This window comes from Aedes albopictus, chromosome 1 (assembly GCF_035046485.1).
Source record: "Aedes albopictus strain Foshan chromosome 1, AalbF5, whole genome shotgun sequence".
NCBI classification, from domain to species: domain Eukaryota; kingdom Metazoa; phylum Arthropoda; class Insecta; order Diptera; family Culicidae; genus Aedes; species Aedes albopictus.
This window is the reverse complement of record NC_085136.1, coordinates 334,880,840-334,906,812: the sequence shown is the minus strand read 5'-3', so window position 1 is coordinate 334,906,812 and position 25,973 is coordinate 334,880,840. Positions and strand designations below refer to the sequence as shown.

The 25,973-nt window shown below is 46.7% G+C and overlaps 3 protein-coding genes across 3 annotated transcripts; 1 reads left to right on the top strand and 2 right to left on the bottom strand.

Moving 5' to 3' along the window:
• The first annotated feature begins 251 nt into the window (after positions 1-251).
• Positions 252-3,217, top strand: LOC109404024 (nuclear pore complex protein Nup93-1). Its single transcript, XM_019676889.3, has 4 exons — positions 252-648; positions 712-2,069; positions 2,137-2,933; positions 3,006-3,217. The coding sequence occupies exons 1-4, from the start codon at positions 488-490 to the stop codon at positions 3,123-3,125; spliced, it is 2,436 nt and encodes an 811-aa protein (XP_019532434.2). The 5' UTR covers positions 252-487; the 3' UTR covers positions 3,126-3,217.
• On the bottom strand, positions 3,151-4,273 carry LOC109432061 (ADP-ribosylation factor-like protein 2-binding protein). Its single transcript, XM_019708362.3, has 2 exons — positions 3,630-4,273; positions 3,151-3,568 (listed from the first exon to the last, which is right to left on the bottom strand). Exons 1-2 carry the CDS (start codon positions 3,729-3,731, stop codon positions 3,224-3,226), a joined length of 447 nt encoding a protein of 148 aa, XP_019563907.1. The 5' UTR covers positions 3,732-4,273; the 3' UTR covers positions 3,151-3,223.
• A 12,992-nt stretch (positions 4,274-17,265) lies between these two features.
• LOC109432063 (exosome complex exonuclease RRP44) lies at positions 17,266-20,379 on the bottom strand. The gene is made up of 2 exons (XM_019708364.3): positions 20,225-20,379; positions 17,266-20,166 (listed from the first exon to the last, which is right to left on the bottom strand). The coding sequence occupies exons 1-2, from the start codon at positions 20,262-20,264 to the stop codon at positions 17,294-17,296; spliced, it is 2,913 nt and encodes a 970-aa protein (XP_019563909.3). The 5' UTR covers positions 20,265-20,379; the 3' UTR covers positions 17,266-17,293.
• Positions 20,380-25,973: the final 5,594 nt, after the last annotated feature.

The following is a 25,973-nucleotide window of genomic DNA, read 5'->3' as shown; positions in this document are numbered from 1 at the left end:
AATTCATGAAAATTTGGATTTCGGCTCAGTTTGGCATGCAGATTCAGAATATGGGATTGTCTCAACACCGCTCAAGAAGCCTGGCTGTCCCCCTGCTCGAAACCGAAGTCAGCTGTACGTCTGTCAGTCCTGATGACCATATATGGTTACATTTTGACCATTAAAATAAAAATCACCAGCTGTGCAAGCTGCAGCTCTGGCTTTTATGCTGTCAGTTATTCTTTCAAAAAGTTATACTGCAGAATCCACCTGCAAACTGTAAACAGAATCGCTAGTTTCGTTTGACCGCCGCATCTTTCGATTTGTTTTCCGGAGAAAAATCCGAATTAAATGGTGCAAAAACCGTGAAAATTACAGCGAAAGTTGTTAAAAGTTGTCGTAAGAATTGCAACGCCTCAAGTGTTTGTGAAATCTAGTGGAATAACGTGTGTTTCACACCCCGAAAAAGCGTTCTACCGCATCCATCCGTTTGAGGTTAAGATTCACTATGGATTTCAGTGCACTGCTTCAACAGGCCCAGAAGCTGACCCATGAAACGCAGGTCTCCGATGACCTGCCCCGGGTGGAACGCACCCTTCCGCAGGTGCTGCAGGCCACGCAAGAACTGCACTCCAGAGTGTCCCAAACCGGAGCGCAGGACATGCAAGCGTAAGTTGATGGTCTATCTTATCTGATACGATTTGTTGCTAAAGCGGTCTATCTCCCCAACAGGCACATCCTGCTGGGACACAAGGGAATCGATTTGCCGAAGATTTCGCAAAAGCTGGAAACGCTGAGTTCGCGCAAAACGTTCGAACCGTTGGATCCGATTTCGACGACCGACATCCAAAGCTTCCTGCGGAACGAGAAGGAGAATGCCATCCTGTCGGTGATTGAGGAAGTGCACAAGAACTCGTACCAGGCGGCACAGAACCAGAAGTGGGAACACACCATGAACGACTGGAAGCTGGAGAAGGTGAAGCTGATGAATGCGCTGATTGGCCCGTCGCAGAACTGGATCGACATCCGGAAGGGACCGGAGCAGACGATTTTGAACGAGAGCACGTTCGGAGGAAGGTCATCGCTGAACAACCAGGAGATGGCCTACGCTCGGGAAGTCTACGAGTATAACAAGCTGGTCAATGAGGGTGCCATGCGGCCATCGTTGGTGCAACGGTTCGCCCAGGTGGCCGAGAGCTTCAACGATTCGAAGGTGAACGATATTTGGGAGATTATGAAGTATATGACGAATGTGACGCCAAGTCCGCGGACACAGGATCCCCTGAGGGCCCGGTGCACCCAGACCCAGTTCATCGAGCAGGCCAAGCGATATCTGGAGAATCGCTACAAGTTGTTTATGCAGACGGTCATTTCGGAGCATCTTCGGGACGCCCAACGGGGTGGGATTCCGAGTGTTCTGAATCTGGTCGGATCGTTTGTGGGATTGAAGTTCGCCAATCAGAACAATTCTACCTTCATCGGGTTGCAGGATGGCCACGTGGACGGGAAGCCTCTCTGGCCGATGGTCTACTACTGTCTGCGCTGTGGAGATATCAATTCCGCATTGAAGTGCATGCAGATGGCCGGTCCTGGTCACGACGACTTCATCGCGATACTGGAGGAGAAGTGCCGGAAACCCGGTCAGAAGGTTAATCCCAAGCTGGAGCTGCAAATCCGGATGCAGTACAAGCGTCAGATCCGAAACGCGATCGATCCGTACAAACGGGCCGTTTATTGCATCATCGGCTGCTGCGATATTCAGGAACAGCATCCGGAGGTGGCCAAGAGCTCCGACGACTTCCTGTGGATTCAGTTGTCCCTGATCCGGCCCGAATCGGATGAAAATTCCGAACACTTGACCTACTCGGCACTGCAGGCGATGATTCTGGAACAATATGGAGAGAAGCACTTCAATGCCAACGATCAGCCCCATCTGTACTACCAGGTTCTGGCGTTGACCGGCCAATTCGAGGCGGGGATCGAATTCCTTGCGCGGTTCGACAAGTACCGTGCCCATGCGGTTCATATTGCGCTGGCAATGAGCGAACTGCACATGATCGGAGGTCCCCGGAATCTTCAGGAACCGTTGCGTAAGTATTTGGGTGAACTTTGGGACCTGTAGTAACTGCTGTAACATGTCCCCCTTTATCCTTGCAGTGTCGGTCGACATCGAAGACCCACAGCCCATGCGTCGGCTCAACATCGCCCGGCTGATCATGCTGTACGTGAAAAAGTTCGAAATCACCGATCCGGCCGAAGCGCTGCAGTATTTCTTCTTCCTTCGGAACCTCCGCGACACCGAAGGGCGCAATCTGTTCCTGGTGTGCGTTTCCGATTTGGCCATCGAGTGTCGCGACTTTGATTTGCTGTTCGGAAAGATGCAGCGCGACGGAATCCGGTCCCGGGGGTTGATTGACCAGTTCGAGAGTAGCCACATCGACGCCAAGATGGCCTGCGAAATGATCGCCGAGGAGTTTGTCAAGAAGGGCATGTTCGAGGATGCCATCAAGCTGTTCGATCTGGCCGGAAACAACGAGCAAGCGCTGCGCTATTCGTCGATATTGCTATCTCAGGTGGTTCATCAACCGAGCAAGGCCGGATCCCTGCGGGAACGGCTGCAGCGGATGGCACTGGAATTCACCGAAAGGTACGCCGGAGCAGAGAAGAACTGCGATCCTCAGACTTGGTCCACGTTTAGCCTGCTGAAGGAGTTGGTCATCTTTTTCGATCACTATCACAACAGGAACTACCAACCGGCGCTGGAAGTGCTGGAACGGATCAAGTTGGTGCCGCTGAGGATGGCCGACCTGGAGGCGTGCGTGCACAACTTCAAACGCCTCGGAGGCGAAGTTTGCAAGGTCATTCCGGATCTGCTGCTGGCCACGATGGACATCGCCTACAATAAGTACAAAGTGCTGAAGGGCAAGGACGATTTGAACGAACTGAAACTGAAGGTAGGTTTTGGGACTAGGGTGTGCGTTTTAAACAGGTTAATGTATTTTGGATATTTCTCATGAAACTTTCAGCAACTGAACTACCTCCGCGAGCAGGCGAAAGCCCTGACCAACATGGCTGCAACCGTACCATACCGGATGCCTGGCGACACCAACAATCGACTCGTCCAAACGGAAATTCTCATGCATTGAAAGAACACCCAACGATTATGTCCACAAATAAATGTCCGCTTTTATTGCCAATAAGTAGTCCTAGTTCCCTAAATATAAACACACCCAACCGACCCCCCTCATTGTTTCTGCTTCAGACTGGTCACGCTAAAATCCTTGCTCAGATCGTCATAAAGCCCCTCCTTGAACGCCTTGTAGTCCAGCACCATGTCCTTGAAGGCCAGAAAGTCGGTCAACGTGTACAGCAGCTCGAAAATTTCCCCATCCAGCTGGGACTTTTTGGTCTCCAGTTCCAGCGCGAACCGGTCCATATCGAAGTAGCTCATCTTGTCGTTCAGGCTCTCCACGATGAACGTCTCGATCAGGCTGGTGTACTTCTGGTATATCTCCGTGTAGACGATCTTGTTCTCCTCGCCCTGGTCGAATAGGTGGTAGTAGCACTCCATGAAGTGGTTCACCATGGTCTGAAAATGGCCAAAACACACGCTGAACCCCGTTTATCCGAAATGTCCAACTCTCACTCACCTGGAACTCTTCCCCGATGACGATGTCCTCGATGTGGCCAATTACGGTGTCGAAATATTCGGTGGAGTTTTGTCGCTTGACTAGGTTTTCCTCGAAATCCATCTTTCCGGGGATTATCGATATAATTCTGCTTCGGGGACGGGTTCTCGCAAGGAAAGGTGCCGGTTGTCATAATAAAAGAATCGTTGGTCCGTAACCATGGAGGCCATGTGGCACAAACAAATTTCTCTTAAAGCGCAACAGATGGCTCATAAATAAACAACTTTGTTTCGAGTCGGAAACGTAATCATTGGGACGCTAAAAGTGACGGGCTCGATTCCCGGTCGGTCCAGAAACTTTTCGTAATGGAATCTCCCTTGACTGTAGAAGTGCTCATATAACACCAAACTGACAATCAGGCCTTGTCCCCAGTTGGAATGTTATGCCAAAAAGAAGAAGACGTAAATACTTATTTCCGGGGTTGAATGTAGGAAAATAGTAATGTTATTATAAAATAATGAGTAGATTTGCTTCGGTATTCCGAGACATGTGCTCGTTGTTATGGACAACGAGAAGAAACGGTCATTAGTAGTCGGGAGAACCATGTGGGAAGAGAGCATTGGCTGAGATGTGGTGATATAAAGACGCTGTTTCAGAGCGTAAGTAATTGAAGAATTATGTATTTTCTGTTGATCATCTGATCGTGGTTTATTGAATCTTACTTTGGATTCGAGCTAGACCCTACATTGAACACTACGCAACGAATTGAAGTTCATCGACTAGGTCTTGGAAAGGAACATCTTTCATCTTCTCCAATTCTTCAGAACAATATTGCAGGACAAATTTGCTTCGTGAGCCGCTGGTTCACATCGAGAGGAGTAGGAGGAAACGGTCAAGTTGAACTGTTTCAACTGCTGGTCGACTGCCACTACGCACTATTAACAAGACGTTGATAAGACCGATGGTTCTCTATGGGCACGAGACCTGGACTATGCTCGAGAAGCACATGCAAGCACTCGAATTGTTAGGTGCTTAGGACCATTTTTGGCAGGGTGTAGCATAAACCTAGGATGTAGGATGAACCTAGCATCCGGAAGGTGACAAAAGCTGGAAGGAAACCAAGGCCATGACATGTTGTGAGAATGCCGGACAATAACCCTACAAAGCTGATGTTCGTAAGAGATCCGGATGCAACAAGAATACCTGGAGGGTAGCTTTTGATGGGTCTGCTGCGGAAGCTCACGAGTACATATTCGGCGGGTTGCAAGTCGGCTGAAAAGTACATAATTGACGTCATAACAACACCTTTCGTCTTCAAGTCCTTAGCGTAATGGAATTTGGTCGAAATATGTTTCGTACGATTACTGAACTTTTCAGCGTCCAGCATCTTCAAACAGCTCTGGTTGTCTTCATATAAAAATTTTTTTTGTTTTCTCACCTAGGTCCTCCAACAGTCTTTGCAGCCAAACCGCATCTTGGGATGCCTCGGAAAGGGCTACAAACTCCACTTCTGCTGTGGACAAGGAGACGCAGGTTTGCTTCCTGCAAGCCCATGAAATTGTACCTCCACAGTACTGGAACACGTACCCGCTGTTGGATTTCCGATCGGTACGACATTCTGCCCAATCGGCGTCGGCGAAACCAACTAGACCAGATGAATCACCGCTGCTGCTCAGTCGAAGGTCGAAGCCTCATGTCTGCCGTCCCCTTCAAGTAGCGAACCGTTCGCTTCAGCTCGTCCCAGTCACGTTGGGTAGGGCAACTCACCTTACGACTCAGGATCGAAATCGCCGCTGCAATGGCAAGTCTGCTGTTGGCTGCAATGTACAACAACTGCCCAACTACCTTCTGATATTCCAAATTGTTTGGAAGCAGGTCGTTGTCCTCTTCTATCTTGTAGTATCTAGGATCGATAGGCACGCTAGACGCTTTGGCATCTTGAAGACCAGCAGATTGGACAACACTCTCGATATACTTTGATGCCCAAGTAAAGCTTGATATCGCCGAGACTGGTGATCTTGAAATGCTTCTGCAGTACTAGATTCAACGCACCTACGATGCGCTCATCATCACTCGCCACGATAAGGTCACAGACAAACAGACGTATTGAGCATTGCAAGGATATCGTGCAAATGTTCAATCAATGAAAGAACAATGTTCACACTTCCAACAACAAAGGAAACAGCGCGTAAACAAACCGATTATTCGAAACACCACCCCAAAATGCGCACCCGCTGCCAAACTACTGTAGCGGTGACTACACTACAACCAATGTATGCTGAAACCGGTATGAATATTTTGTGGTGGGACAATTGTGTTTGCCTGTGCGTCGTATTAGGCGCAAGATCGTCAATAACACTTGCGAAATTTCCATCGATCACGCTTTTACCGAGCATTTTAAATTTTCATAGTTGTGGCTTTCACAACCATAGGCGCGCGCATCGTTTTTCTATGCGTTTGACGATTCACACTAGCGCCTTCTGTTGACGATATTGCACAACACAATGATTCGTGCAACTTTTCCACCAGGTGATGGTAGTGTGAACTGGGCGATGGATTTCCATGAAAATCGTTCAAGGTGTTATGTCTGTGATAAGGTCATTCACGCCATGCCAACTAACATTTCTGCTGTATAAGAGTTTATGAGAGCTACCTTCCAAAAGCGTTTGCTCCATAAGCTGTTATGCAGCTACTTTTGTTAGTAGAGCTTCGGAAACGACACCAGCCTGTCTCCCTTCACTAGTTCCGATTCCGGTCGCAATGGCCTATAACCTATTGGCGGAATTGGGCAGCGAATCGAACTGGACTTGAAAATAAATCAACTTAACTATTTACAATTAACGTCTTTATTAGTCGATTTCAGAATACAAACTAAAAAATCAAATTGAAAATTTCAAAAGCATGGACCGTTTCGATTGTCGATGGCATGCTGCGTTGCATTTAGTCGACAGACATCACCTGTTGATTCATGCTCGACTTCATACGCTTCGGTGGTAAACGTGACTCGATACCCCTTCTTGTAAATTTCTCTCACAGACAATAAATTCAGGGCGAGATCTGGAACACTCGAAACGTTAGCTTAGCAGAGTATCGAGAGATCGGTGTACTTACCTTCCACACTGGCGAGTAGCTCCCAACTTTCGCCACTGGGGTGCTCGCTGCATTGTACACGAACATTCATTCAGACGACCCAAGTAACCACAAGCATTATATCATTGCACGAATTAGACTGAATATCAACCTTTGCAATGCGAAATGCAGTAATTCCACACTTCTCATGCAATATACCTTTAGATTGGCATTATCAATGTATTGATGCATTACATTTTTTCTTTACATTAGGGTGCATTAAAAGGTGATATACGATAATTCAATAATTCAACACTGCAAAAACTGTATAAATGCAATGTACAAACTAGCAAAGGTTGCTCTAACAATACAATTATAAAAGCTTGACTCTAATGGTAAACAAATTAAATCAAGAAAAGTTAACAACTTCATGGTCAACTATAGCGATCTTCAACACTTCTGGTTCTAATCCCGACCAACTTAATCCTCGTTTGAACCACCGATCGACGACTTTCTTCAGAAAACCCTTTTTAGAGATGACCTTTTCTCTTTTCTGTTGACTGCTATCGCATGCCAATTATGATGGAAACCACAATTAGCATAATATTATGAGCATTGTACGAAAGGTTTTTTTATTTTTCTTATATTGATTGAATATCTTCTATAGAATGCATTATGCATTTATCAGCGATTTATCAGAATGTGATTACGAATCCCTGTAATTACATATGCCATAGTCGTTTTGCCCTCTACTGAAATGGTTGAGGCAGAAGAACAGTTTTCTTCTAGTTAATGAAATATCGGCTGTTATCACAGCAGCAGAAACGGTCCACAGCACCAGCGCGAATGGAACTCATCAAGCGGTCTTCAACACTTCTGGTTCGACTCCCGACCTGGCAACAAAAAAAAATGGTTAAAACATTCATGTGGGGGGCATTAGTACCGTCGATAACGAAACGGTGCTAAAAATAGATTTTTGTTTTGGTTTTTCGTGTTGCACGTATTAAGCATGTGCAAATGCAAATGTACAGCACATGCATTTATGTCACTTTAGCAATGGCTGTCAACGTGCAGCAATATGTGGCACTAATTTAATTTTAGTGGGGCCCTTTTCGACTTTAATATTGCTTCAATGAGGTATTTAAAGTAATGCAGCATTATTTACACAATTTTAAATATAAATATACGGCATAATTGATGCACTTATATACGGCTTCGTGGTTACTTGGGGACTGCTTCTTGAAGGGTTGACTGCGATCTATGTCATCCGCAAAACAGACAAATTGACCGGATTTCGTGAAAATCGCGCATCGTCCTCGGCGCATAACACCTTCCAGGGCTATGTTGAACAGCAGGCATGAGAGTCCATCACCTTGTCGCAATCCCCGGCGAGATTCGAACGAACTAGACAGATCGCCCAAGAACGGGTCTGTTTCATTTGGCATAAGGCCGGTTGGCATATGGTCGCTTGGCATAAAGCCATTTGGCATAACGGTCATTTGACATTGTGGTACCTTGTGGTGTGCACATAATAAATTATTGTATTACTGTATTACGTTTAGCGTGTATGTTTACATTGAGTATCTGTCATATGTTGAGATGTTGTTATTGTTGTCTGGAGTGTGAATCATTGTATGTAATATTGAAGTATCGGTAATAAAGTGTATACAAATAATGAATACAGTTGTTGAATAATCATTACAGAGAAAGATTCTCACAGACATAATGGACATTTGGCATAATAAAGAAGGGTGCATTTGTTTTTATGCCAAGTGAACTTATGCCAAACGACCTTATGCCAAATGGCTTTATGCCAAATGGCCCGCTCCGTCCAAAAACCTTACGCAGTTTCTTACACCGTTTATCGTCGTTTTGATCAATCTAATGAGCTTCCCGGAGAAGCCGTTCTCGTCCATGATTGGCCATAGCTCTCTGCGGTCGATACTGTCTTAAGCCGCCTTGAAATCGATAAACAGGTGGTGCGTTGGGACCTGGTATTCACGGCGTTTTTTAAGGATTTGCTGCACCGTGAAGATCTGGTCCGATATTGAATGGCCATCAACGAAGACCCGGCTTGGTAACTTTCCACAAACCCATTTACTTTGGGTGAAAGACGACGAAAGATGATCTGGGATATTACTTTGTAGGCGGCATTCTGAATTTTGATCGCCCTGAAGTTCTTACATTCCAAATGGTCGCCTTTCTTGTGAATGGGGCAGATTACCCCTTCCTTCTACTCCTCCGGTAGCTGTTCGGTTTCCCAGATCCTGACTATCAGCCGGTGGCCAACATTTCCGGGCCCATCTTGATGAGTTCTGCTGCGATACCGTCCTTACCAGCCGCTTTGTTGTTTTTAAGCTGGTGAATGGCATCCTTAACTTCCCTCAGCGTGGGAGTTGGTTCATTTCCGTCCTCCGCTGCACTGGCGTCGTCGTTTCCTCCGTTGCCGTGGGCTCCCATGCATACGTTCTCCACGCCGTTCAGGTGCTGATCGAAGTGCTGCTTCCACCTTTCGATCACCTCACGTCCGTCCGTCAAGAGGCCTCCGTCTTTATCCCTGCATATTTCGGCTCGCGGCACGAATCCGTTGCGGGATGCGTTGAGCTTCTGATAGAACTTCCTTGTTTCTTGGGAACGACACGTTTGTAACGTTCCACATTCTGTCGAGTCCCTTGCTGCAGCATTACCGCCCTCGCTGCGTTCTTCTCCTCCAAAACCGTTCTGCACTCTTCGTCGAACCATTCGTTCCGTTGATTCCGTTCCACGTACCCGATGGTGCTCTCGGCTGCGTCGTTGATGGCTGCTTTCACTCTACTCCAGCAGTCTTCTAGAGGGGCCTCATCGAGCTGGCTCTCGTCTGGCAACGCGGCTTCGAGATTCTGCGCGTATACTGAGGCGACATCCGGTTGTTTCAGTCACTCTGGGTTGAACCGTGGCAGTCGCCGGTACCGTACATTGTTGATGACGGAGAGTTTTGGGCGCAGTTTAACCATCACCAGATAGTGGTCGCAGTCGATGTTGGCGCCACGATAGGTCCTGAAGTCGATAATGTCGGAGAAGTGCCGTCGTCTGTCAATCAGAACGTGGTCGATTTGAGATTCCGTCTGCTGTGGTGATCTCCAGGTGTAACGATAAGGGAGGCTGTGTTGGAAAAAGGTGCTACGTAAGGTCATGTTTTTGGAGGCGGCGAAATCAATGAGTCATAAGCCGTTTTCGTTCGTCAGCCGGTGGGCGCTGAGCTTTCCAATCGTCAGTCTGAATTCCTCCTCCTGGCCTACCTGGGCGCTTAAATCTCCTATGATGATCTTGACGTCGTGGCTTGGGCAGCGATTGTACTCGCATTCGAGCTGCGCGTAAAATGCGTCCTTGTCATCATCAGTACTCCCGGAGTGTGGGCTGTGCACGTTTATTATGCTGAAGTTGAAGAATCGGCCTTTGATCCTCAACCTGCACATTCTTTCGTCGATCGGCCACCAACCGGTCACGCGCCTCTTCATATCACCCATCACGATGAAAGCTGTTCCCAGCTCGCGTGTATCACAGAGAACAGACGTCTATCTTTGCTTTCTGCCTTGTGTAAAACTTTGTAACGGTCATTTTAAAGTATGTGGTTATGCTCCCGTTGCGTGGCGCTAGCGTCCCATTACTTACATTGTTGTGTTGTCATTTTTGTTACCAGTGCTCGCCGTTTTTGGCCGTTTGGCGCTAGTGTCGCTTTGTAGGTTAGTGTAGTTTAACGATGAACACTGCCATCGTGTGGTCAAATCGACTTTATATGTGGGGCAGTCTCCGTTGGTGGCGTTGAGGTACACTTAAATCCTTTACACACGATTTCGACGTATTTTTGTTCGAGCTTAAATGTCTGTTCTCTGTGCGTGTATTGCCGCAGCTCTGGTAGATGGTATTTTTTTTATAGAATGAGAAAATCTGCAACAGATACCCAAGAGGTGGTTCCTCGGTGTAACGGTCATACCAAAGATGCAGATTTGACACCTGCGGATGCTCCCCCGTTTGGTAACATAGCGGTCACACATACACGTTTGAGTGTATGTCATCCGTCGGACGGTGACCGAGAAGACAGTCTGGCTTCGGACACACAACAGTACGGACGCATTCTCAAGACGCGGTAAACATGTATTCGGCTGGTTAGTGCGGACATTCGGTTGGTCACGCGGACATTGATCGGGTCGTTACACTCGGGTGATGTGGGGATCGACCCACTAAAAACTCATTCTCTCTCTTCCTTACCTTCGCGGTACGCCCGTTAGGGATGACTTCGGGAAGGGGGGACCGTACATGAGTACACTCTAATAGTAAGCGTTCCACCAGCTACCGCCTTAAGTTGTTCACTCTCCCCTGGAGGCTCGGGTCCTGGCTAGTACTTAGACTACCCATTGAACTCAAGCTCCTGGATGGGGAAGGGGGCCAATTCAACTAGCTGTTGTTCGGCTCGCCATTTACTCTGTAGTTCAAGTACGATTCGAAAAACCGTGGAAGTAACGGAGTCCCACTTGTCCGCCCCCATACACATCCTTTCAACAATGTTGTCAGGCGTGATATCTCTACCGCATACCTCCTGCATACTCGACCTTTGCTCCACGAAACGTGGACATTCGAAGAGCACATGTTCCGCGGTCTCGTCGCAGTCTGCACACTCCGGACATGCGGGGGAGCCTGCGTGTCCGAATCTGTGCAGATACCATCTAAAGCACCCATGGCCTGACAGAAATTGAGTCAAGTGAAAATTCACCTCGCCATGGGGCCTGCTCATCCACATGGACACGCTCGGTATGAGTCTATGTGTCCATCTACCCTTGCTGGAGGAATCCCATTCCCTCTGCCACTTCAGCATAGACGAGGTTCTGGCGATACGCCTCGCGCCTCTTATGCCGCGTCGCTCGAAACATTCTTCATCCTCTGCAACCACTAAGGCTATGGGCATCATGCTCGCTGTAGTAACGGAAGATGGCAGTCCAAAATACCCATCTGCTCGCAGCTACAATAGTTACCAGAATGGTCTTCAGTCTCTACTCTTACTCCCGAACCCCCTTGTGTTGCCCACATCCTCGGCTCAATCTCGGAACCGCGACGCCGAAAGCGACACCACTACAATCATCCCCGCATCGTTTCACTGTTTTCTCCCAGTCATTCGAAACCTTCGTTAAGTTTTGCGTATTCTTTGTGTTTCCACGCTGGATCCGTTAAAGCTGTTCCATTGACATGGTTTCCAATACACTTTTAAGTAAATCCAAGCATTTTATTTATTATCCTTACATATCCACTACACCCGCTAGTACACATACCGCGTCCTTTGAGACGGTGCGGTATGCGCTCACCACCCTAAGGCACATCAGCCTGTGGGTACTCTCAAGTCGCTTCACATTTCGATTAACCACTAGCGCCTTCGACCATGCAGCGGCGCCATACCGTAGTATGGAGACCGCTACTGCCGCGAGCAGCTTACGCTTACTCGAGACTATTGCCGAGCTATTTGACATTATCGCCATGCTTGCTTTTTTGCAGGCATATTCTACGTGGCTTCCGAATTTCAGCTTATCGTCGATCATGACCCCCAATTGCTTCAGTGAGCGCTTAGAGTTGATCGTGCATCCACCTGTGGTGACCACTGCCTGCTGTTCAGACTTGCGGTTATTTACCACCACCACCTCTGTTTTGTGGTGCGCGAGTGCCAAATGTCTCGACCTCATCCAGTCCTCCACTATGTCAATTGCGTGAGTTGCTGTCAGTTCCGCTTCCTCTATCGACTCGCCGTATACCACGAGGGTAATATCATCGGCGAAGCCGACCAGCTTTACGCCCGGTGGAAGTTTGAGCCTCAATACGCCATCATACGCCGCGTTCCATAGTACCGGGCCCAAGATGGACCCCTGCGGTGATGTTGTAGCTCCTCTCGCCTTCCTCGGTGTCATAGATTAGCACCCTATTCTGGAAGTAGCTCTCCAATATCCGGCATAGGCTAACCGGGACTCCTAGGTGGTGTATTGCGCACTCAATGGCGGTCCAGCTGACACTGTTGGTAGATGGTATGATTACCTCTAAACGTTCGCACCATGGATCCTGTCCAACACACCTCCTGCAGCGCTACGATGCCGAACCCGCGGTCCTTTAGTAGATCGGCGAGTATGCGGGTGACAATGAAGTTGAGAGATCAGCAGTTCCACGTACCGAGTTTCCAATCGCAAGTCCTTCTTGTTCGCTAGGGTCGTTGCTATTGATCTCGGTTCACATTATTCTGTTGCTGATTTACCGTTACAATGGTTTTTTATGGCTGCCTCGTAGGGCCTGACACCAACTCCCTACTTTCCGGAGGACCATAGTGCACAGTTGAGCTTAGAGTCTTTCCCTGGCACGTTGATCAGTCGCCCCTAACATGGGGATCAGACGCTGTTGTGAGCCGCTCCTCCTGAAGAACAGACGCTCAGGTTCGCGGAAGCGCCATCTTTGCCTTCTGAACTAGGTTGTAACTGTATGTTTCTATGCTAAGGGCAGGGCAAAAAGTCGCGAGAGCTGTGATTGAAAGGCGGAAGCAGCACTTCGGTGAACCCCAGAATAGCAAGGAGAACGAAGGCACGGAAAACCAAGACAACTGAAGAAACGACTACGTCAGTTTAGCAGAGGATGGATCTAACTTCGATGCTAAGTGAAGTTAAGGATGCTATTTATCACCTTCAGTAAAACCAACAAAGCAGATGTTAAGGATAGTATCGTAGTTTAACTCTTAAAGATAAATAAGTGGCGTAACATTCGTAAACATCTATGCTCCCTTGATACCGAGGGTAGATAGTTGGATTAATAGGCGCCATGGGGAAGTTACATTCCACCTGACACAGGTCCTTACAGGTCATGGTTGCTTCCGACAGTATCTACACCGTTTCGGGCATGCGGATTCTCCCGAATGCCCAGTGTGCAATGGTTTAGAGGAAACGGCGGAACACGTTTTGTTCGTGTGCCCGCGTTTTCGCACAATGCGTGACCGCATGCTTGCCACATGCGGAGAGGACACAACTCCGGACAACTTGGTCCAGAGAATGTGTAGGGATGAGTTTGGCTGGAACGCCGTTTCAACGGCTATTACCCACATCGTCTGGGAGCTACAGAGGAGGTGGCGCGTGGACTCGGAGAATGGCTAGTCCAGATGCAGTACAAGAGGTGGTCCAGGGGTTCGAAGTCGGCTTCGTAGGCCATACCGGTGCCCTGCGGTCGAGATCGACCCTTACAGCGATTAAGTGGCCGCGGAGAGGAAGTCCCGGTAGCGGTGCTGTCGTGGCGTCAGTCTACTGGGTTGGATCCGAGCCCGCGGTTGGAAAGGGGTCCCCAGCAAGGGTCGGGGTAGGTGAGACCCTGCTGTCTGCAACCTACGGATGCATCTGATAGGGCCTGAAGGGTAGTGATACCCTTCCTTTGCGGGCAGGTCAGATCGGGTTGCATGTGGGCATCAGTTCTTGATGTCCGCTCAGCAGTAGGGCGCGGGCGGGGTTCACCCTGCCCGCCTTCCGAGGACAAAGGGAGTGGCGAGGACCACTCGGGAAACTGGCTAAGCGCCAGCATGCTATCGTGATGGGACTCTCCAGAGCGAGTCATCGATGTTCGTTGCTGCTAGGCTACGGCAGCTAACCTTGAGGGTGCGATATGCACTAGCCCCTCTCTGAAGCAATATCTTCTTGGTGGTTCCGGAGAGACGTAGGGTTTGGCGACCATAGGAATGTGTTTTAGTGGGTCGAGGAGAGAGTAGTCCTGGCTTCTACTGGCGTTGTAGAAGACGGCCTTAACCCCACACTACCCTAACCTTCCTGTTAGGGTGTCTGATGAGCAGATTTATCCCCCTATGGTTTAGAAGGAAAAAAAATGCTCCATCCGGGCCAGTAAACAGAAATTCAAGGGAAGATTTTTTCAACTCCTCGCTGACACATTACCTCCAACATGCCACAAACCAAATAATTCTAGGTGGCGATTTTAACTCTGTAGTTTCTGCCAAAGATGCTACAGGAACGTCAAACATTAGCCCAATGTGTAAAAGGCTGATGGATGCTGCACAACTGGTAGATTCGTGGGAAGCATTGAAGGACAATTCGGTTCAATTTTCATACATACGATCAAACACAGCATCTCGTTTGGATCGTATTTTGATATCAAAAACAGCAAGGAACTGTTGTGACTCCATACTCGATAAATAGACGATACCCCTAAGAGGGTACTCAGAGCTCTAGAAGAGAAACGAGAGATCGAAGCATCTCAACGATTGTAGAACGAGAAATATATTAGATATTTGTTAATTACGAACCAGAACGGTCTTTTTATTTCTTTCTTAAGAAATCACATAAATCGCCCATTTTACGCGTTTATAACAGGAACAATTTGAGAACGGTGCACTTTTGTGCGACTTCCTTCACGGATCACAAAGCTTACATTGTTCGTTTGGTTCTGCCAGATCTCGGCACTCCAGCGGGTAGAGGGATCTGGAGACTTCAACCTCATATTCTGGATCAACCAGAAGTCTTGGAGGAGTATGCTAGAAAGTGGGCGTATTGGATCAGATCTCGACAAAATTTTCAATCTTGGATTGAATGGTGGACAAAATATGCGAAACCCAAGACAATTTCCTTCTTGAAATGGCGAGCATCCATCATTCATCGTGACTTCAGTGAAACAATGGAACTATATCGTGGCATCTTAAACGATGCGTATAGCAATTTATTTGGAAATCCGGAGCAGATTGTGACGATTAACATGATCAAGGCACAAATGCTACGTCATCAGCAGAATTTTTCCAGCAATTTTAGACGGATGAACGAAACGTTTATTGCGGGGGAATCTACTACGCTATTCCATGTGGGACAGCTGCATAGCCCCAGGACTAAAACAACAATAACTTCTCTACGGATGAATAATGGTAATGATACTAACGATCAAGGCCAAATACGCCAAATAATCCAGTCATGCTTTGGACAATTGTATGGAGCTGTGGAAGGAAGACTGTCGGATAACTTTAATCCTACTCAAATGATCCCACATACTAACGATCTAAACAACTCAATTATGCAGCCCATAACGTCGGACGAGGTCCTGACCGCTCTAAAGACCAGTCCCAGTCGGAAGTCACCAGGATCAGATGGATTGCCACAGGAATTTTATCAAAAAACCTGGAGGATTATCAGCAACGACTTCACTCTCGTCATCAACGATGCTCTGGGTGGAAGAGCTAGAAAGGATTTCTTCGATGGTATCGTTGTGTTGATCAAAAAGAAAGGTCGAGACAGTTCTATCAAGAACTACAGGCCTATATCGCTTCTTAATTATGACTATAAGGGCCGATTTCTTCACCCTGGCTTAAGCGTTAAACCTGGTTTAACTATATGGGTAAGCCTGGCTTACCGGTTAAGCCGAGGTGAAGAAATCGACCCTAAGTTGTTTGCCAGAGTACTTAAGTTACGTTTACAGAACCTCCTTCCGGTGGTATTGTCAGAACACCAAAAATGTTCAAACGGCAAAAGAACCATCTACGAAGCAACAGGTCGAATACAGGACGAAATCTCTAAATTGAAGCATAGGCGTAGAAGTTCCCTTCTAGTATCATTTGATCTAGACCATGCGTTCGACAGGGTTAACCACCAATTTCTTGCCGAAACAATGAGAAAAATGAACTTCAATCCCGATCTTATTGCTCTTCTAACAAGCATATGGAATCAATCTTTTTCGAAACTTTTGATCAACGGGCGAAGATACACTGTATCTGCAGATGTTCGAGACTGGAGAGCAGTTTACAAAAATTTGCACTCAAATGGGCTTACCTCTCATCAGCGTTCTGTCTGGTACATGATTATGCACAAGAAAATAAAACATTGGGAACTGCTTTTCCTACGTAATGTAGTTGACGATCCAAACTGCGAAACGTGTCCTGGAGAACCAGATACGATAGTGCACAAACTGTTCCGTTGTCAGCAGGTCAGACAAGTTTGGCGTTTCCAAAGGCGACAGATTGTAATTCAAGAGCCTAGTCTAGCAGTATGTGAACCAGAGGATTTTGTGTACCCTAACTTTAGACGTTCTAGAAGATCAAAACGAAACATTATTCAGCAATTAGCAAAATTCTACTGTTACTTATTAGAAACTCCAGAAAATATGGTAGATGTAGATAGTTTTAGATTTTATGTAAGTATTAACTGAACGCAATAAAAGGATTTTATAAAAAAAGATAAGCCCATGCCCAGAAAAGTTGGCCACCTGCCTGCACCGATTGATAGTTGGGATCTGGAAAACCGAAGAGCTACTGGAAGAGTGCAGTAAACGGGCAATCTGCTCTTTTAAACAGGAAATGCGACCATTAGAAATGTGAGAACTTCAGAACGATCAGCAAAGTGCTATATCACGTCCGTTTCTATTACCGAGAGTTCAACAAGATTAAATGGACGTCATCGAGTACTAATAAAGCATGAAGCATGTAGATATTGAATAGATAATGAAATACATACAATTATTTCCGTAATTTTAAACCTAAGAAAGTAAATCCTAACGTGCCAGAACCTATTTCATCTTTTTCTTACTTTCCTCTGTAAAAAATACGAAAATCAGTTTCAGTGCATCAGAATTCAACCCCATCAAAACTTACCCTTCTTGCTTTTCTTGGTCGCCTTCTCACCGGTTTCCACAGCCGCCTTATCCCCCTTCCGCTTGGCGGCAGCTCCGTTCGAGGCACCGCCCTCCAGCGGCGGAACACTGAACCCCTCGATGAACGGCGTGACCAGCTCGAACACCAACCGCTGGTGCTGCACGTTGGTCGAATCCAAACTGAGCCGGACCGTGATCGGATCGAAGGCATGGAACTCCACCGCGCCACAGGATTGGGTTTGCGTTTCCTCGTTGTAGACGAAGGTCGGGCCGTCCTTTTTGAGCTTCTCGTTGTTCTTACCCGCGACGTAGATGGTTCCCTCGAGGCCGTACTTGGGGATGATCACCTGGATGGCGTTCTTCTTGACGAACAGGATGTAGCCTTCCTCGTCCTCGGAGCGATCGCGGAAGAAAAGGTGCGTGTGGAGGGCCACGGATGCTCGCCCGGCGTACTGGGCCATCCGGTTGCGGTAGTTCAGGTTGTTGCATAGTTGGGAGCTGGCCTGTTTGTCCAGAAGGGCCGGGTAGGTGGCGTCGGCTCCAATGCACGCGGCCAGAAGTCGATGGACGATGACGTCGGCGTAACGTCGGATCGGAGAGGTGAAGTGGGTGTAGATGGGCGAGGCCAGACCGTAGTGGAAGTATTCTTGCTGTTGGATGGTACCACTGATGAAGTAGACGGCCTGCATCATGCAGCGAGTGGCGAGGATTCGAAGAAGCGTGTTGAAGTAGGGGTTGTCCGGTTTGACGGCGAGGTCCAGACTGGTGGCCAGCTTCTTTCCGCTGGAGGTGTCGATTTCGAATCCCTGGTAGGAGGCGGCCTTTTTGAGGGGATCGAAGTTGGCGTCCGGTGGGCAGGGGTGGCGACGGAGCATAGCGCACTCGGGGAATTCTCGCTCGATCTTGGCCGCGACCGAAACGTTGGCCAGCAACATGAACTCCTCGACCATGGAGTTGGTGTCCAGCATCTTCTTGGCGACTACGTCGATGGGGTCGTGCGTTTCGCTGTCGATGTTGAAGCGGATTTCCGGGGAGGCCAGGACGAGGGCCCCGTTGTCAATACGACGCCTTTTCAGGATTTTGGCCAACTTGTTCAGGAGTCTGAGGGATTGAGCGGTCTGATTCGTTTGGGTGGGATCGTCAATGATAAGCTGTGCCTCCTGGTAGGTCAACGCCGCTTTCGATTTGATGACGGATTTGTGGAACTTGGTGTTGATGATGTTAGCCCCGTCGTCCAGTTCCCAGATGCAGGAGAATGCCAACCGCTCTTCCCCTCCTCGGAGCGAGCAGAGATTAGAACTGAGAACATCCGGAACCATGTCGATTCGTTTATCCACTAGGTAGACTGTTGTTGCTCTGAGGCCAGCTTCCTTGTCCAACGGAGTTCCGGGTTTGATAAAATGGGTCACATCGGCGATGTGAACTCCGACTTCGATGTTTCCGTTGCCCAGCCTTCTGGCGTGCAACGCGTCGTCGATATCCGTACAACCCGGAGGATCCACCGAGCAGATGGTAATATCTCTCAGATCCACACGCTTTTTGTACTCTTCCGGATCAACAGTCCAAGGCAGCTTGGGCAGTTGAGCTTGGATTTCCGCCGAGAAGCTGCCGTGGGGAACATCATGCTCCAACAGAATTACCTCATTCTCCGTATCCTTCTCTCCGATACCACCCAACGCGCGTACAAAGTGGCCAATGGGGTATTTGGAATGCCTTGGCCAATAATCGATGGCCACGACTATTTTCTGCGTAATCAGATGCGCCGATTGTCGGGTCTCAATCCGAATCCGAGGAATGTTCCGGTCCGACGCAATGAACAGATGCCTGGTAGACGACGCCATCGGATTAGCGGCCAATATTCCGCAGTACTGACGCCACTTCCGCTTGATGATACCGACCACGGTTGCGGTTGGAACCCGATCCTCACCATCCTTCTGCTCAAACTCCGGATCCGCAGTTTCCACGGCTTCACTGTCCACCGCCTGTTCGTCCACCAGAACCACCCCACTCGGGCACTTCCATTCACTCTTCGGAAGTAGCTTAATAGCTACCACATCTCCATCCACCGCACGATTGAGATTCAATCGGCCTTGAATCAGCACCGGTTCCTCGATGCTCTCCACCCGAACATTTCCTTCCAGGAAATTGTCCCTCGAGGCAAAGAATGCTCCCTGCAGCAGCTCCCCCTTCTTGATCCCCTCGTGAATCTGTGTCGTCGTCAAATGTGCCGAGAATATGATCTTCGACTCATCCTGCCACTTCTCCGTATTGAACACCTTATCCCTCAACTCCGGATGTCCACTCAGCGATCCCACGTAATCCGCAACCGATGCCACCAGCAGCCCATCCTCTTTCGCCTTGCGCCTATTCTCCGCATCATCCGTCAGCACAACCACCCGCACCCTATTCTCCTTATCTTCCTCCCTGATATGCTTCCCATACCAAACGGCCGCCCTCCGGATCATCCGGTCGTTCCGATCGTTGGCCGACTCGCCCACCCCTTTCCCCAGGTACGTCTCCTTGTGGTGCTCATTCACGAACGTGAAAAACTTCCTCCCCGGATCGGCCACAATTTTCCTCAGCCGCTTGAAAATCGCCGGACTCCGGTGTCGGACCTCATCCAGCACTGTACTCAGCACGATCACGTTCCGGATCGCGTCCGATTCCAGCAAATCGATCTGATACAAAATCACATTCGTATCCAGCATCAGGTAGTGCGGTCCGGTGAAAGCGTTGCTACTGAACTCCGGCACTCGGTCCAGACTGGTCCGCGACTCGGTCAGCATGCACAATCCGCACGAGGCGATTCCGCAGGCGATGTCATCGCGCAGATAGTGCTCCCGCACGACCTTGATTATTCCGCCTGGGAGAAAACGGACTTGTTAGGGATTTCATATGCTGGTAACTTAACTGTTACTTACCTTTCCTAGTTTTCTTCATAAAAACACGATTCGTTAACATTTTGAAAGGATTTTTGTACGGAAATTAACTAAATTTTACGAAAACCGGCTCCCTGGAAATCAACTTGTTTCTGTTTACATTCGCGGTGTCGCGTGGTTTTGTTCGGGTGAACGTCATTTGATGAGTTTGTACGCTAAAGTTAGGTAACAGAGTTTTGGGTTAAAATTTAGCAGAAAATGCTGTGAAAACTGCACGCTTATTTGCTGCAAAGCGTTTTTACATTCGAGCAGTTGAAAGAATGCATTCGTACCGTCTACCCCCGTTGAATTAACCCGATAAGGATTACTTACGGGGAAACGCAATTGTTGGAAAACCCAGGCAGATTGACTCTTCCTTTTCTAACCGGGAAATCCGCATTTATCCGTTTCTAACCATCGCTAACCGCTGCTAACCGAGCAGCAGTTAGACCACGAGTTAGACGCGGTTAACGACAGTTAGCAACGGATAAATGCGGATATTTGCGGTTAGCAAAGGAAATGTCATTCCCCTTGGGAAAACCCAAGACGCAGCGGAGACGGTCTCACAGGGGGTGGGAAACTCGGCACACTTGATTTTGTGCCAAACGTGCCGGTGATGTGCCGAAGTGTGCCGGCGTGCTGGCAGTTATGCTGTCAGTTGATTCAGTACATTTTATCTATCTGGCAACCTTTTTCTTGTTTTGATTTCGCTTTGATGTTGTTACGAACGCGAAGCGTGAAGTACATTTGAATCCACACAATTCGGAACGAATTCCTTTCCAACCATTTCCTACAATTAACCAAGCGAGCCGCATCATAAAACCCCAATCAAATTCGAACAATCATGACCTACCACAATATAATAGGGCCCGCGATTATAAACGTAGAGCAGAGCGGCAATGTTTATCAGCATAACGAAGCAAAAGCTATGCGGCTGAGGGACTCGGTTGACTTTGAGCAGCATGATAAAATAAACAAATCTGAAGCGACACCCGATGGAAACCATACCAATAGCCTAGCAGATCGGTAGCATTCTAAATGTAATCAAAATTAATCATTGAACTTGATCTTGAAAATTAGGCCAGCTGAGCATCGGGATCGTGCAAAATATGAATGGTAGATCTAATTCTGTACAAATACAATCAAATCATGTAGCTAGAGAGATTGCTCAAATTCAGGAAAATTCTCTCTTCGGAGAAGAAAATATTTCTCCTGTGAAAACACGAAAAACCATGTATCCGCGAAAGATCATTCTAGAAATCTGGCCGCTCATATATTCATGTTAAAACACGTACTGAAAGTGTAAATGAGTAGATCGTAACGAGAGCCGCTATTTCATCATCCTTTCAGGAAAGATCATGTGTAATTTTTGGTAGGCCCTGCGGCTATAAAAGAGGAAGATCAATAAAGACGACAGTCAGTTTTTGTTTTTGGACTCCACACTGGATACCTCCCGGATAAGTATTTTGCTACTCAAATTCCTTTGATCCTGAACTTGCACTTGCGAAGCTTAAATTATTCTGATCACTTGATTGGATAATTCAATCCTTCTAAAGTGTTGATATTTAGAATCGTGGAAGTCTAAGTCATTGGATCGGTCAAACTTTTTCTCACTCTGGTAAGCCAAGGTTCCGAATGCGAGAAACGTTGGCATGAGTCTAGAAAAGGCCAGTTTGATTTTGATCCAAGTGTAGAGGCACTTATTTCTCACTCTGGTACGCCAAGGTTCCGAATGCGAGTAACGTTGGCATGAGTCTAGAAAGGCCTAAGTGCTCTACACACGATTTTAGACGAGTCCCAAATCATTGAATCTATCGAACTTTTTCTCACTCTGGTAAGCTAGGGTTCCGAATGCGAGAACGTTGGCATGAGTCTAGAAAAGGCCAGTTCGATTTAGATTCAAGTGTGAAGGCATTTATTTCTCACTCTGGTACGCCAAGGTTCCGAATGCGAGTAACGTTGGCATGAGTCTAGAAAGGCCTAAATCCTATCACACACGATTTGGACGTTCGATTTTAACTATTTTCCTTCTTGAACCTCCTACCCTGAGTGAGTAGTATCGGTGTTCGAAAGTAACGCGTTCCGTCTAGTCTGTTGGTTGGCACGCACGGAATGTAATACCGTATCCCTTCGCAACGGTACCGTGAAACGATTGTGGGTTTCGTCATCCTGATCATCGTCGATTCATCATCGCGATAGCTGTGGACAAAAGTGCTGCTGGATTCAGTAAGTATTTGGTCTAGTCCCACCGCAAGAGGAACACCACACCCCGATCGTGCTGCCAATTGAAAGATTGCGCCCCGGTGCCAACGCCAACAATTTGGTGGCTCCAGAGAGGAAGAGCTACTGCCACCAACATTTTGGTGGCCTGCCAGAGAGGAAGGAAAATCGAACTCCAGGAGCGCGCTGAAAAGTGGAAATCGACACCGAGTCTAGTGTGAAACAGTGAAGAATATTGAACACTGAATATCATCAAACCGTCGTGAACCTTGTCGTGAACAGTGACAAGTACTGAAGAAAAAGAGTACTTATGGATTATGTTTGCTGAAAAATAGTGCCGGAAAGTGAATTTGAATCCACAATAAAAATTGTGGAAGACTGTCAACGTTAAGCATAGTGAATTAACTGATTGCAAAGTGGGTAGAAGTCAATGCCAACGAATAGTGTTTTTTCGAGTTGTAACGTGGTTTACTGTCGCCAAGAGTGCAGTCTGAGTGTTGTGCATAGTCACAAGTTATACGGTTACAATTCTATAGGATCCGAACTGTGAACTGACATTCACAAACTGGTCTAGTCGTGCCATAGTGACTAGCGCCCTTTTCGGGAAGGCAAATTAAAGTGAACTGAATAATCACTGAAAACGAATAATCAAGAATAGTGTTTTTTCGAGTTGTAACGTGGTTTACTGTCGCCAAGAGTGCAGTCTGAGTGTTATGCATAGTCACAAATTATACGGTTACAATTCTATCGGATCCAAACTGTGAACTGACATTCACGGATAGTGGCAAATAAGCCTATACAGGCAAGGAAACTCGCGGTACAAGTGACACAAGTGTGCAAGGAACAAGAAGGTCCCAATTCACGATAACCAAGTGAAAAGGAATACGAATACCCAGCAATCCAGAACAAAAAAGAAGAAAAATAAATCACGATTGTTTTTATGTGACTGACCTGAACAGGTCTAGTTGGTCTAGTCGTGCCATAGTGACTAGCGCCCTTTTTTGGGAAGGCATCATTGAACTCGATATCGTGAAGAATATAAGTGAACAGACACTCACAAATCGGTCTAGTCGTGCCATAGTGACTAGCGCCCTTTTTGGGAAGGCAATTAGAAGTGAACTGACATTCACAAGTAGAAATTTGGTCTAGTCGTGCCATAGTGACTAGCTCCCTTCGGGAAAGGCAACATTGAACTCAACGATATCCTGAAGAATATAAGTGAATTTACATTCACAAATTGGTCTAGTCGTGCCATAGTGACTAGCGCCCTTTTAGGGAAGGCAATATTGAACTGAACAGTCGTGAAAAATTAGTGAAAGTGAACTGACATTCACAAGGTTTTGGTGGTACGAGATACAGCACTGTGCAGACAGTCTTGGACGGCGACTTTTATGCAACGAGGCTTGAGTGAACTCAAGGAAATCCCGAAGCTAACCTGGGAATCAGCAAACATGTCTACAAGGTTCGTATTGAACAAGAACGGCCATTGCCGTCTTTGTAATGAGGATGATACAGTGTGTGATATGGTATGTTGCGATGAGTGTGACCGCTGGTTTCACTTAACGTGTGCAAAGCTGGATCATAAACCGACTAAACAAGAAAGGTTTTTATGCGTAAAATGCACACAATTGGAAATTGAACGCAATGACCTGCTCGACAAGCTACAAAAACAAAATCTGTCAGAGCATATAAATCAATCGATAAGTAATGCGTTAGCAAGAAACAATGATGCAACACCATATTTCAAAAGACAAGGCCTAATTAAACTTCCAGCCTTCAATGGAGCTCCACGTGATTGGCCAAAATTTAAAAATATTTATGATGATACTACAATAGAAGGAGCATTCACTAATTTGGAAAATTTAAATCGGTTGGAACAAGCTTTGAGTGGATCTGCAGCAAAATGCGTTGCGAATTTGATGATAAGCGCAGCGAATGTCCCGCAAATCATTAAACGACTTGAAGAAACTTTCGGAAGACCTGAAACTGTTTATAAGCAGCTGTTAAGCGACTTGATGAAAGTACTTCACCAAATACGAGTAAACCCGGTTGAGTTATCGGACGCTCTGGACAATCTTGTAACAAACATGGAATCGTTGAAGAAAATAGACTTTTTACGTGACCATCGCCTAATTGAAGATATCACGAAAAAGTTACCATTCAATTTGCAAATTAGTTGGACAGAAGTGGTGCAGCGTAATCAATCTCAACCCACACTGATTGATCTGAGCAAGTGGTTGAAACCACATGCATCGACACTTCGATTATTGTTACCCACATCTGGAACATCTAGAAATGTAATGCCAGCGACACATCCTGCAAAATCTAGAATACATGTTCACACTAAATCCAACGATTTGTGCAACATTTGCAATTTAAATCATAAAACTCAGCAATGCAACAAATTAAAAACTGCTAACGTTAATCAACGTAAGGAAATATTATCGCAAAACCAACTCTGTTTCTCTTGTCTTGGAAAAGGGCATTACTTAAGGTTTTGCCCCAAAAAGACGGAATGTAAATTGAATGGATGTAAAAGCAAGCATCATCGATTATTACATCAACCTAAGCAACAACAATACAAATCGGAGAGGAATAATCATCATGGATATAAAAAGGATGTGTACTTTCAAATAATACCTGTAAAACTGAGCAACAAGGACAAAGTCATCAATACATTTGCATTTCTGGATCCGGGATCATCACTCAGCTTGATCGACGAAGCCATCGCAGATCAGTTGGGGCTTGATGGAAAATCTGATCCATTATGCCTCACTTGGACGCAAAATTTATCAAAAGAAACTCCGAGTAAACGAGTTAACATTCAAATACAAGGGAAAGGCAAGCAGTACGTCATGAAAGGTGTTAGAACAATTCCGGACTTACAACTGCCAAAGCAATCACTGAAGATCAAGCACATCAAAAAACGTTTCAAGTATTTGGCAGACTTGGACATCGACGGATATCATGATGCAAAACCAACTATATTAATCGGGCTGGAGCATCCCCACCTCCTGATGACAACTGACAGAAGACACGCTGATGAAAACTCTCCTATGGCAGTAAGAACCAAACTCGGTTGGCTGATTTTTGGTAAGATCTGTAGGGAAGATGATTATTTTTCAATGTCAATTAAAGAAGAAAAGGAAGCAGAAAATCTCTCCAAAATGTTAGAAGACTTTTGTTCGTTAGAAAATTTTGGAGTTAAAATCATTGAGGAGCTCCCTAAATCAAAAGATGACGAAAGGACAGAGAAAATTCTTAATCAAACTCTCAATTATAAGGATGGACATTATGAACTAGGTCTTTTGTGGAAGAATGATAAATCTAGTTTTCCTCCAAGCTATAACAATGCCCTGAATAGACTAAAATCACTAGAAAGGTCTCTAATGAAGAACCCAGAATTAAAAGATTGGGCAAATGAAAAATTTAGTGATTTCTTGGAGAAAGGTTACGCTAGACAGCTTTCACCTGCAGAGCTGATGAGTGAGAATCCCAGAATATTTTATTTGCCTCATTTCATTGTCATTAA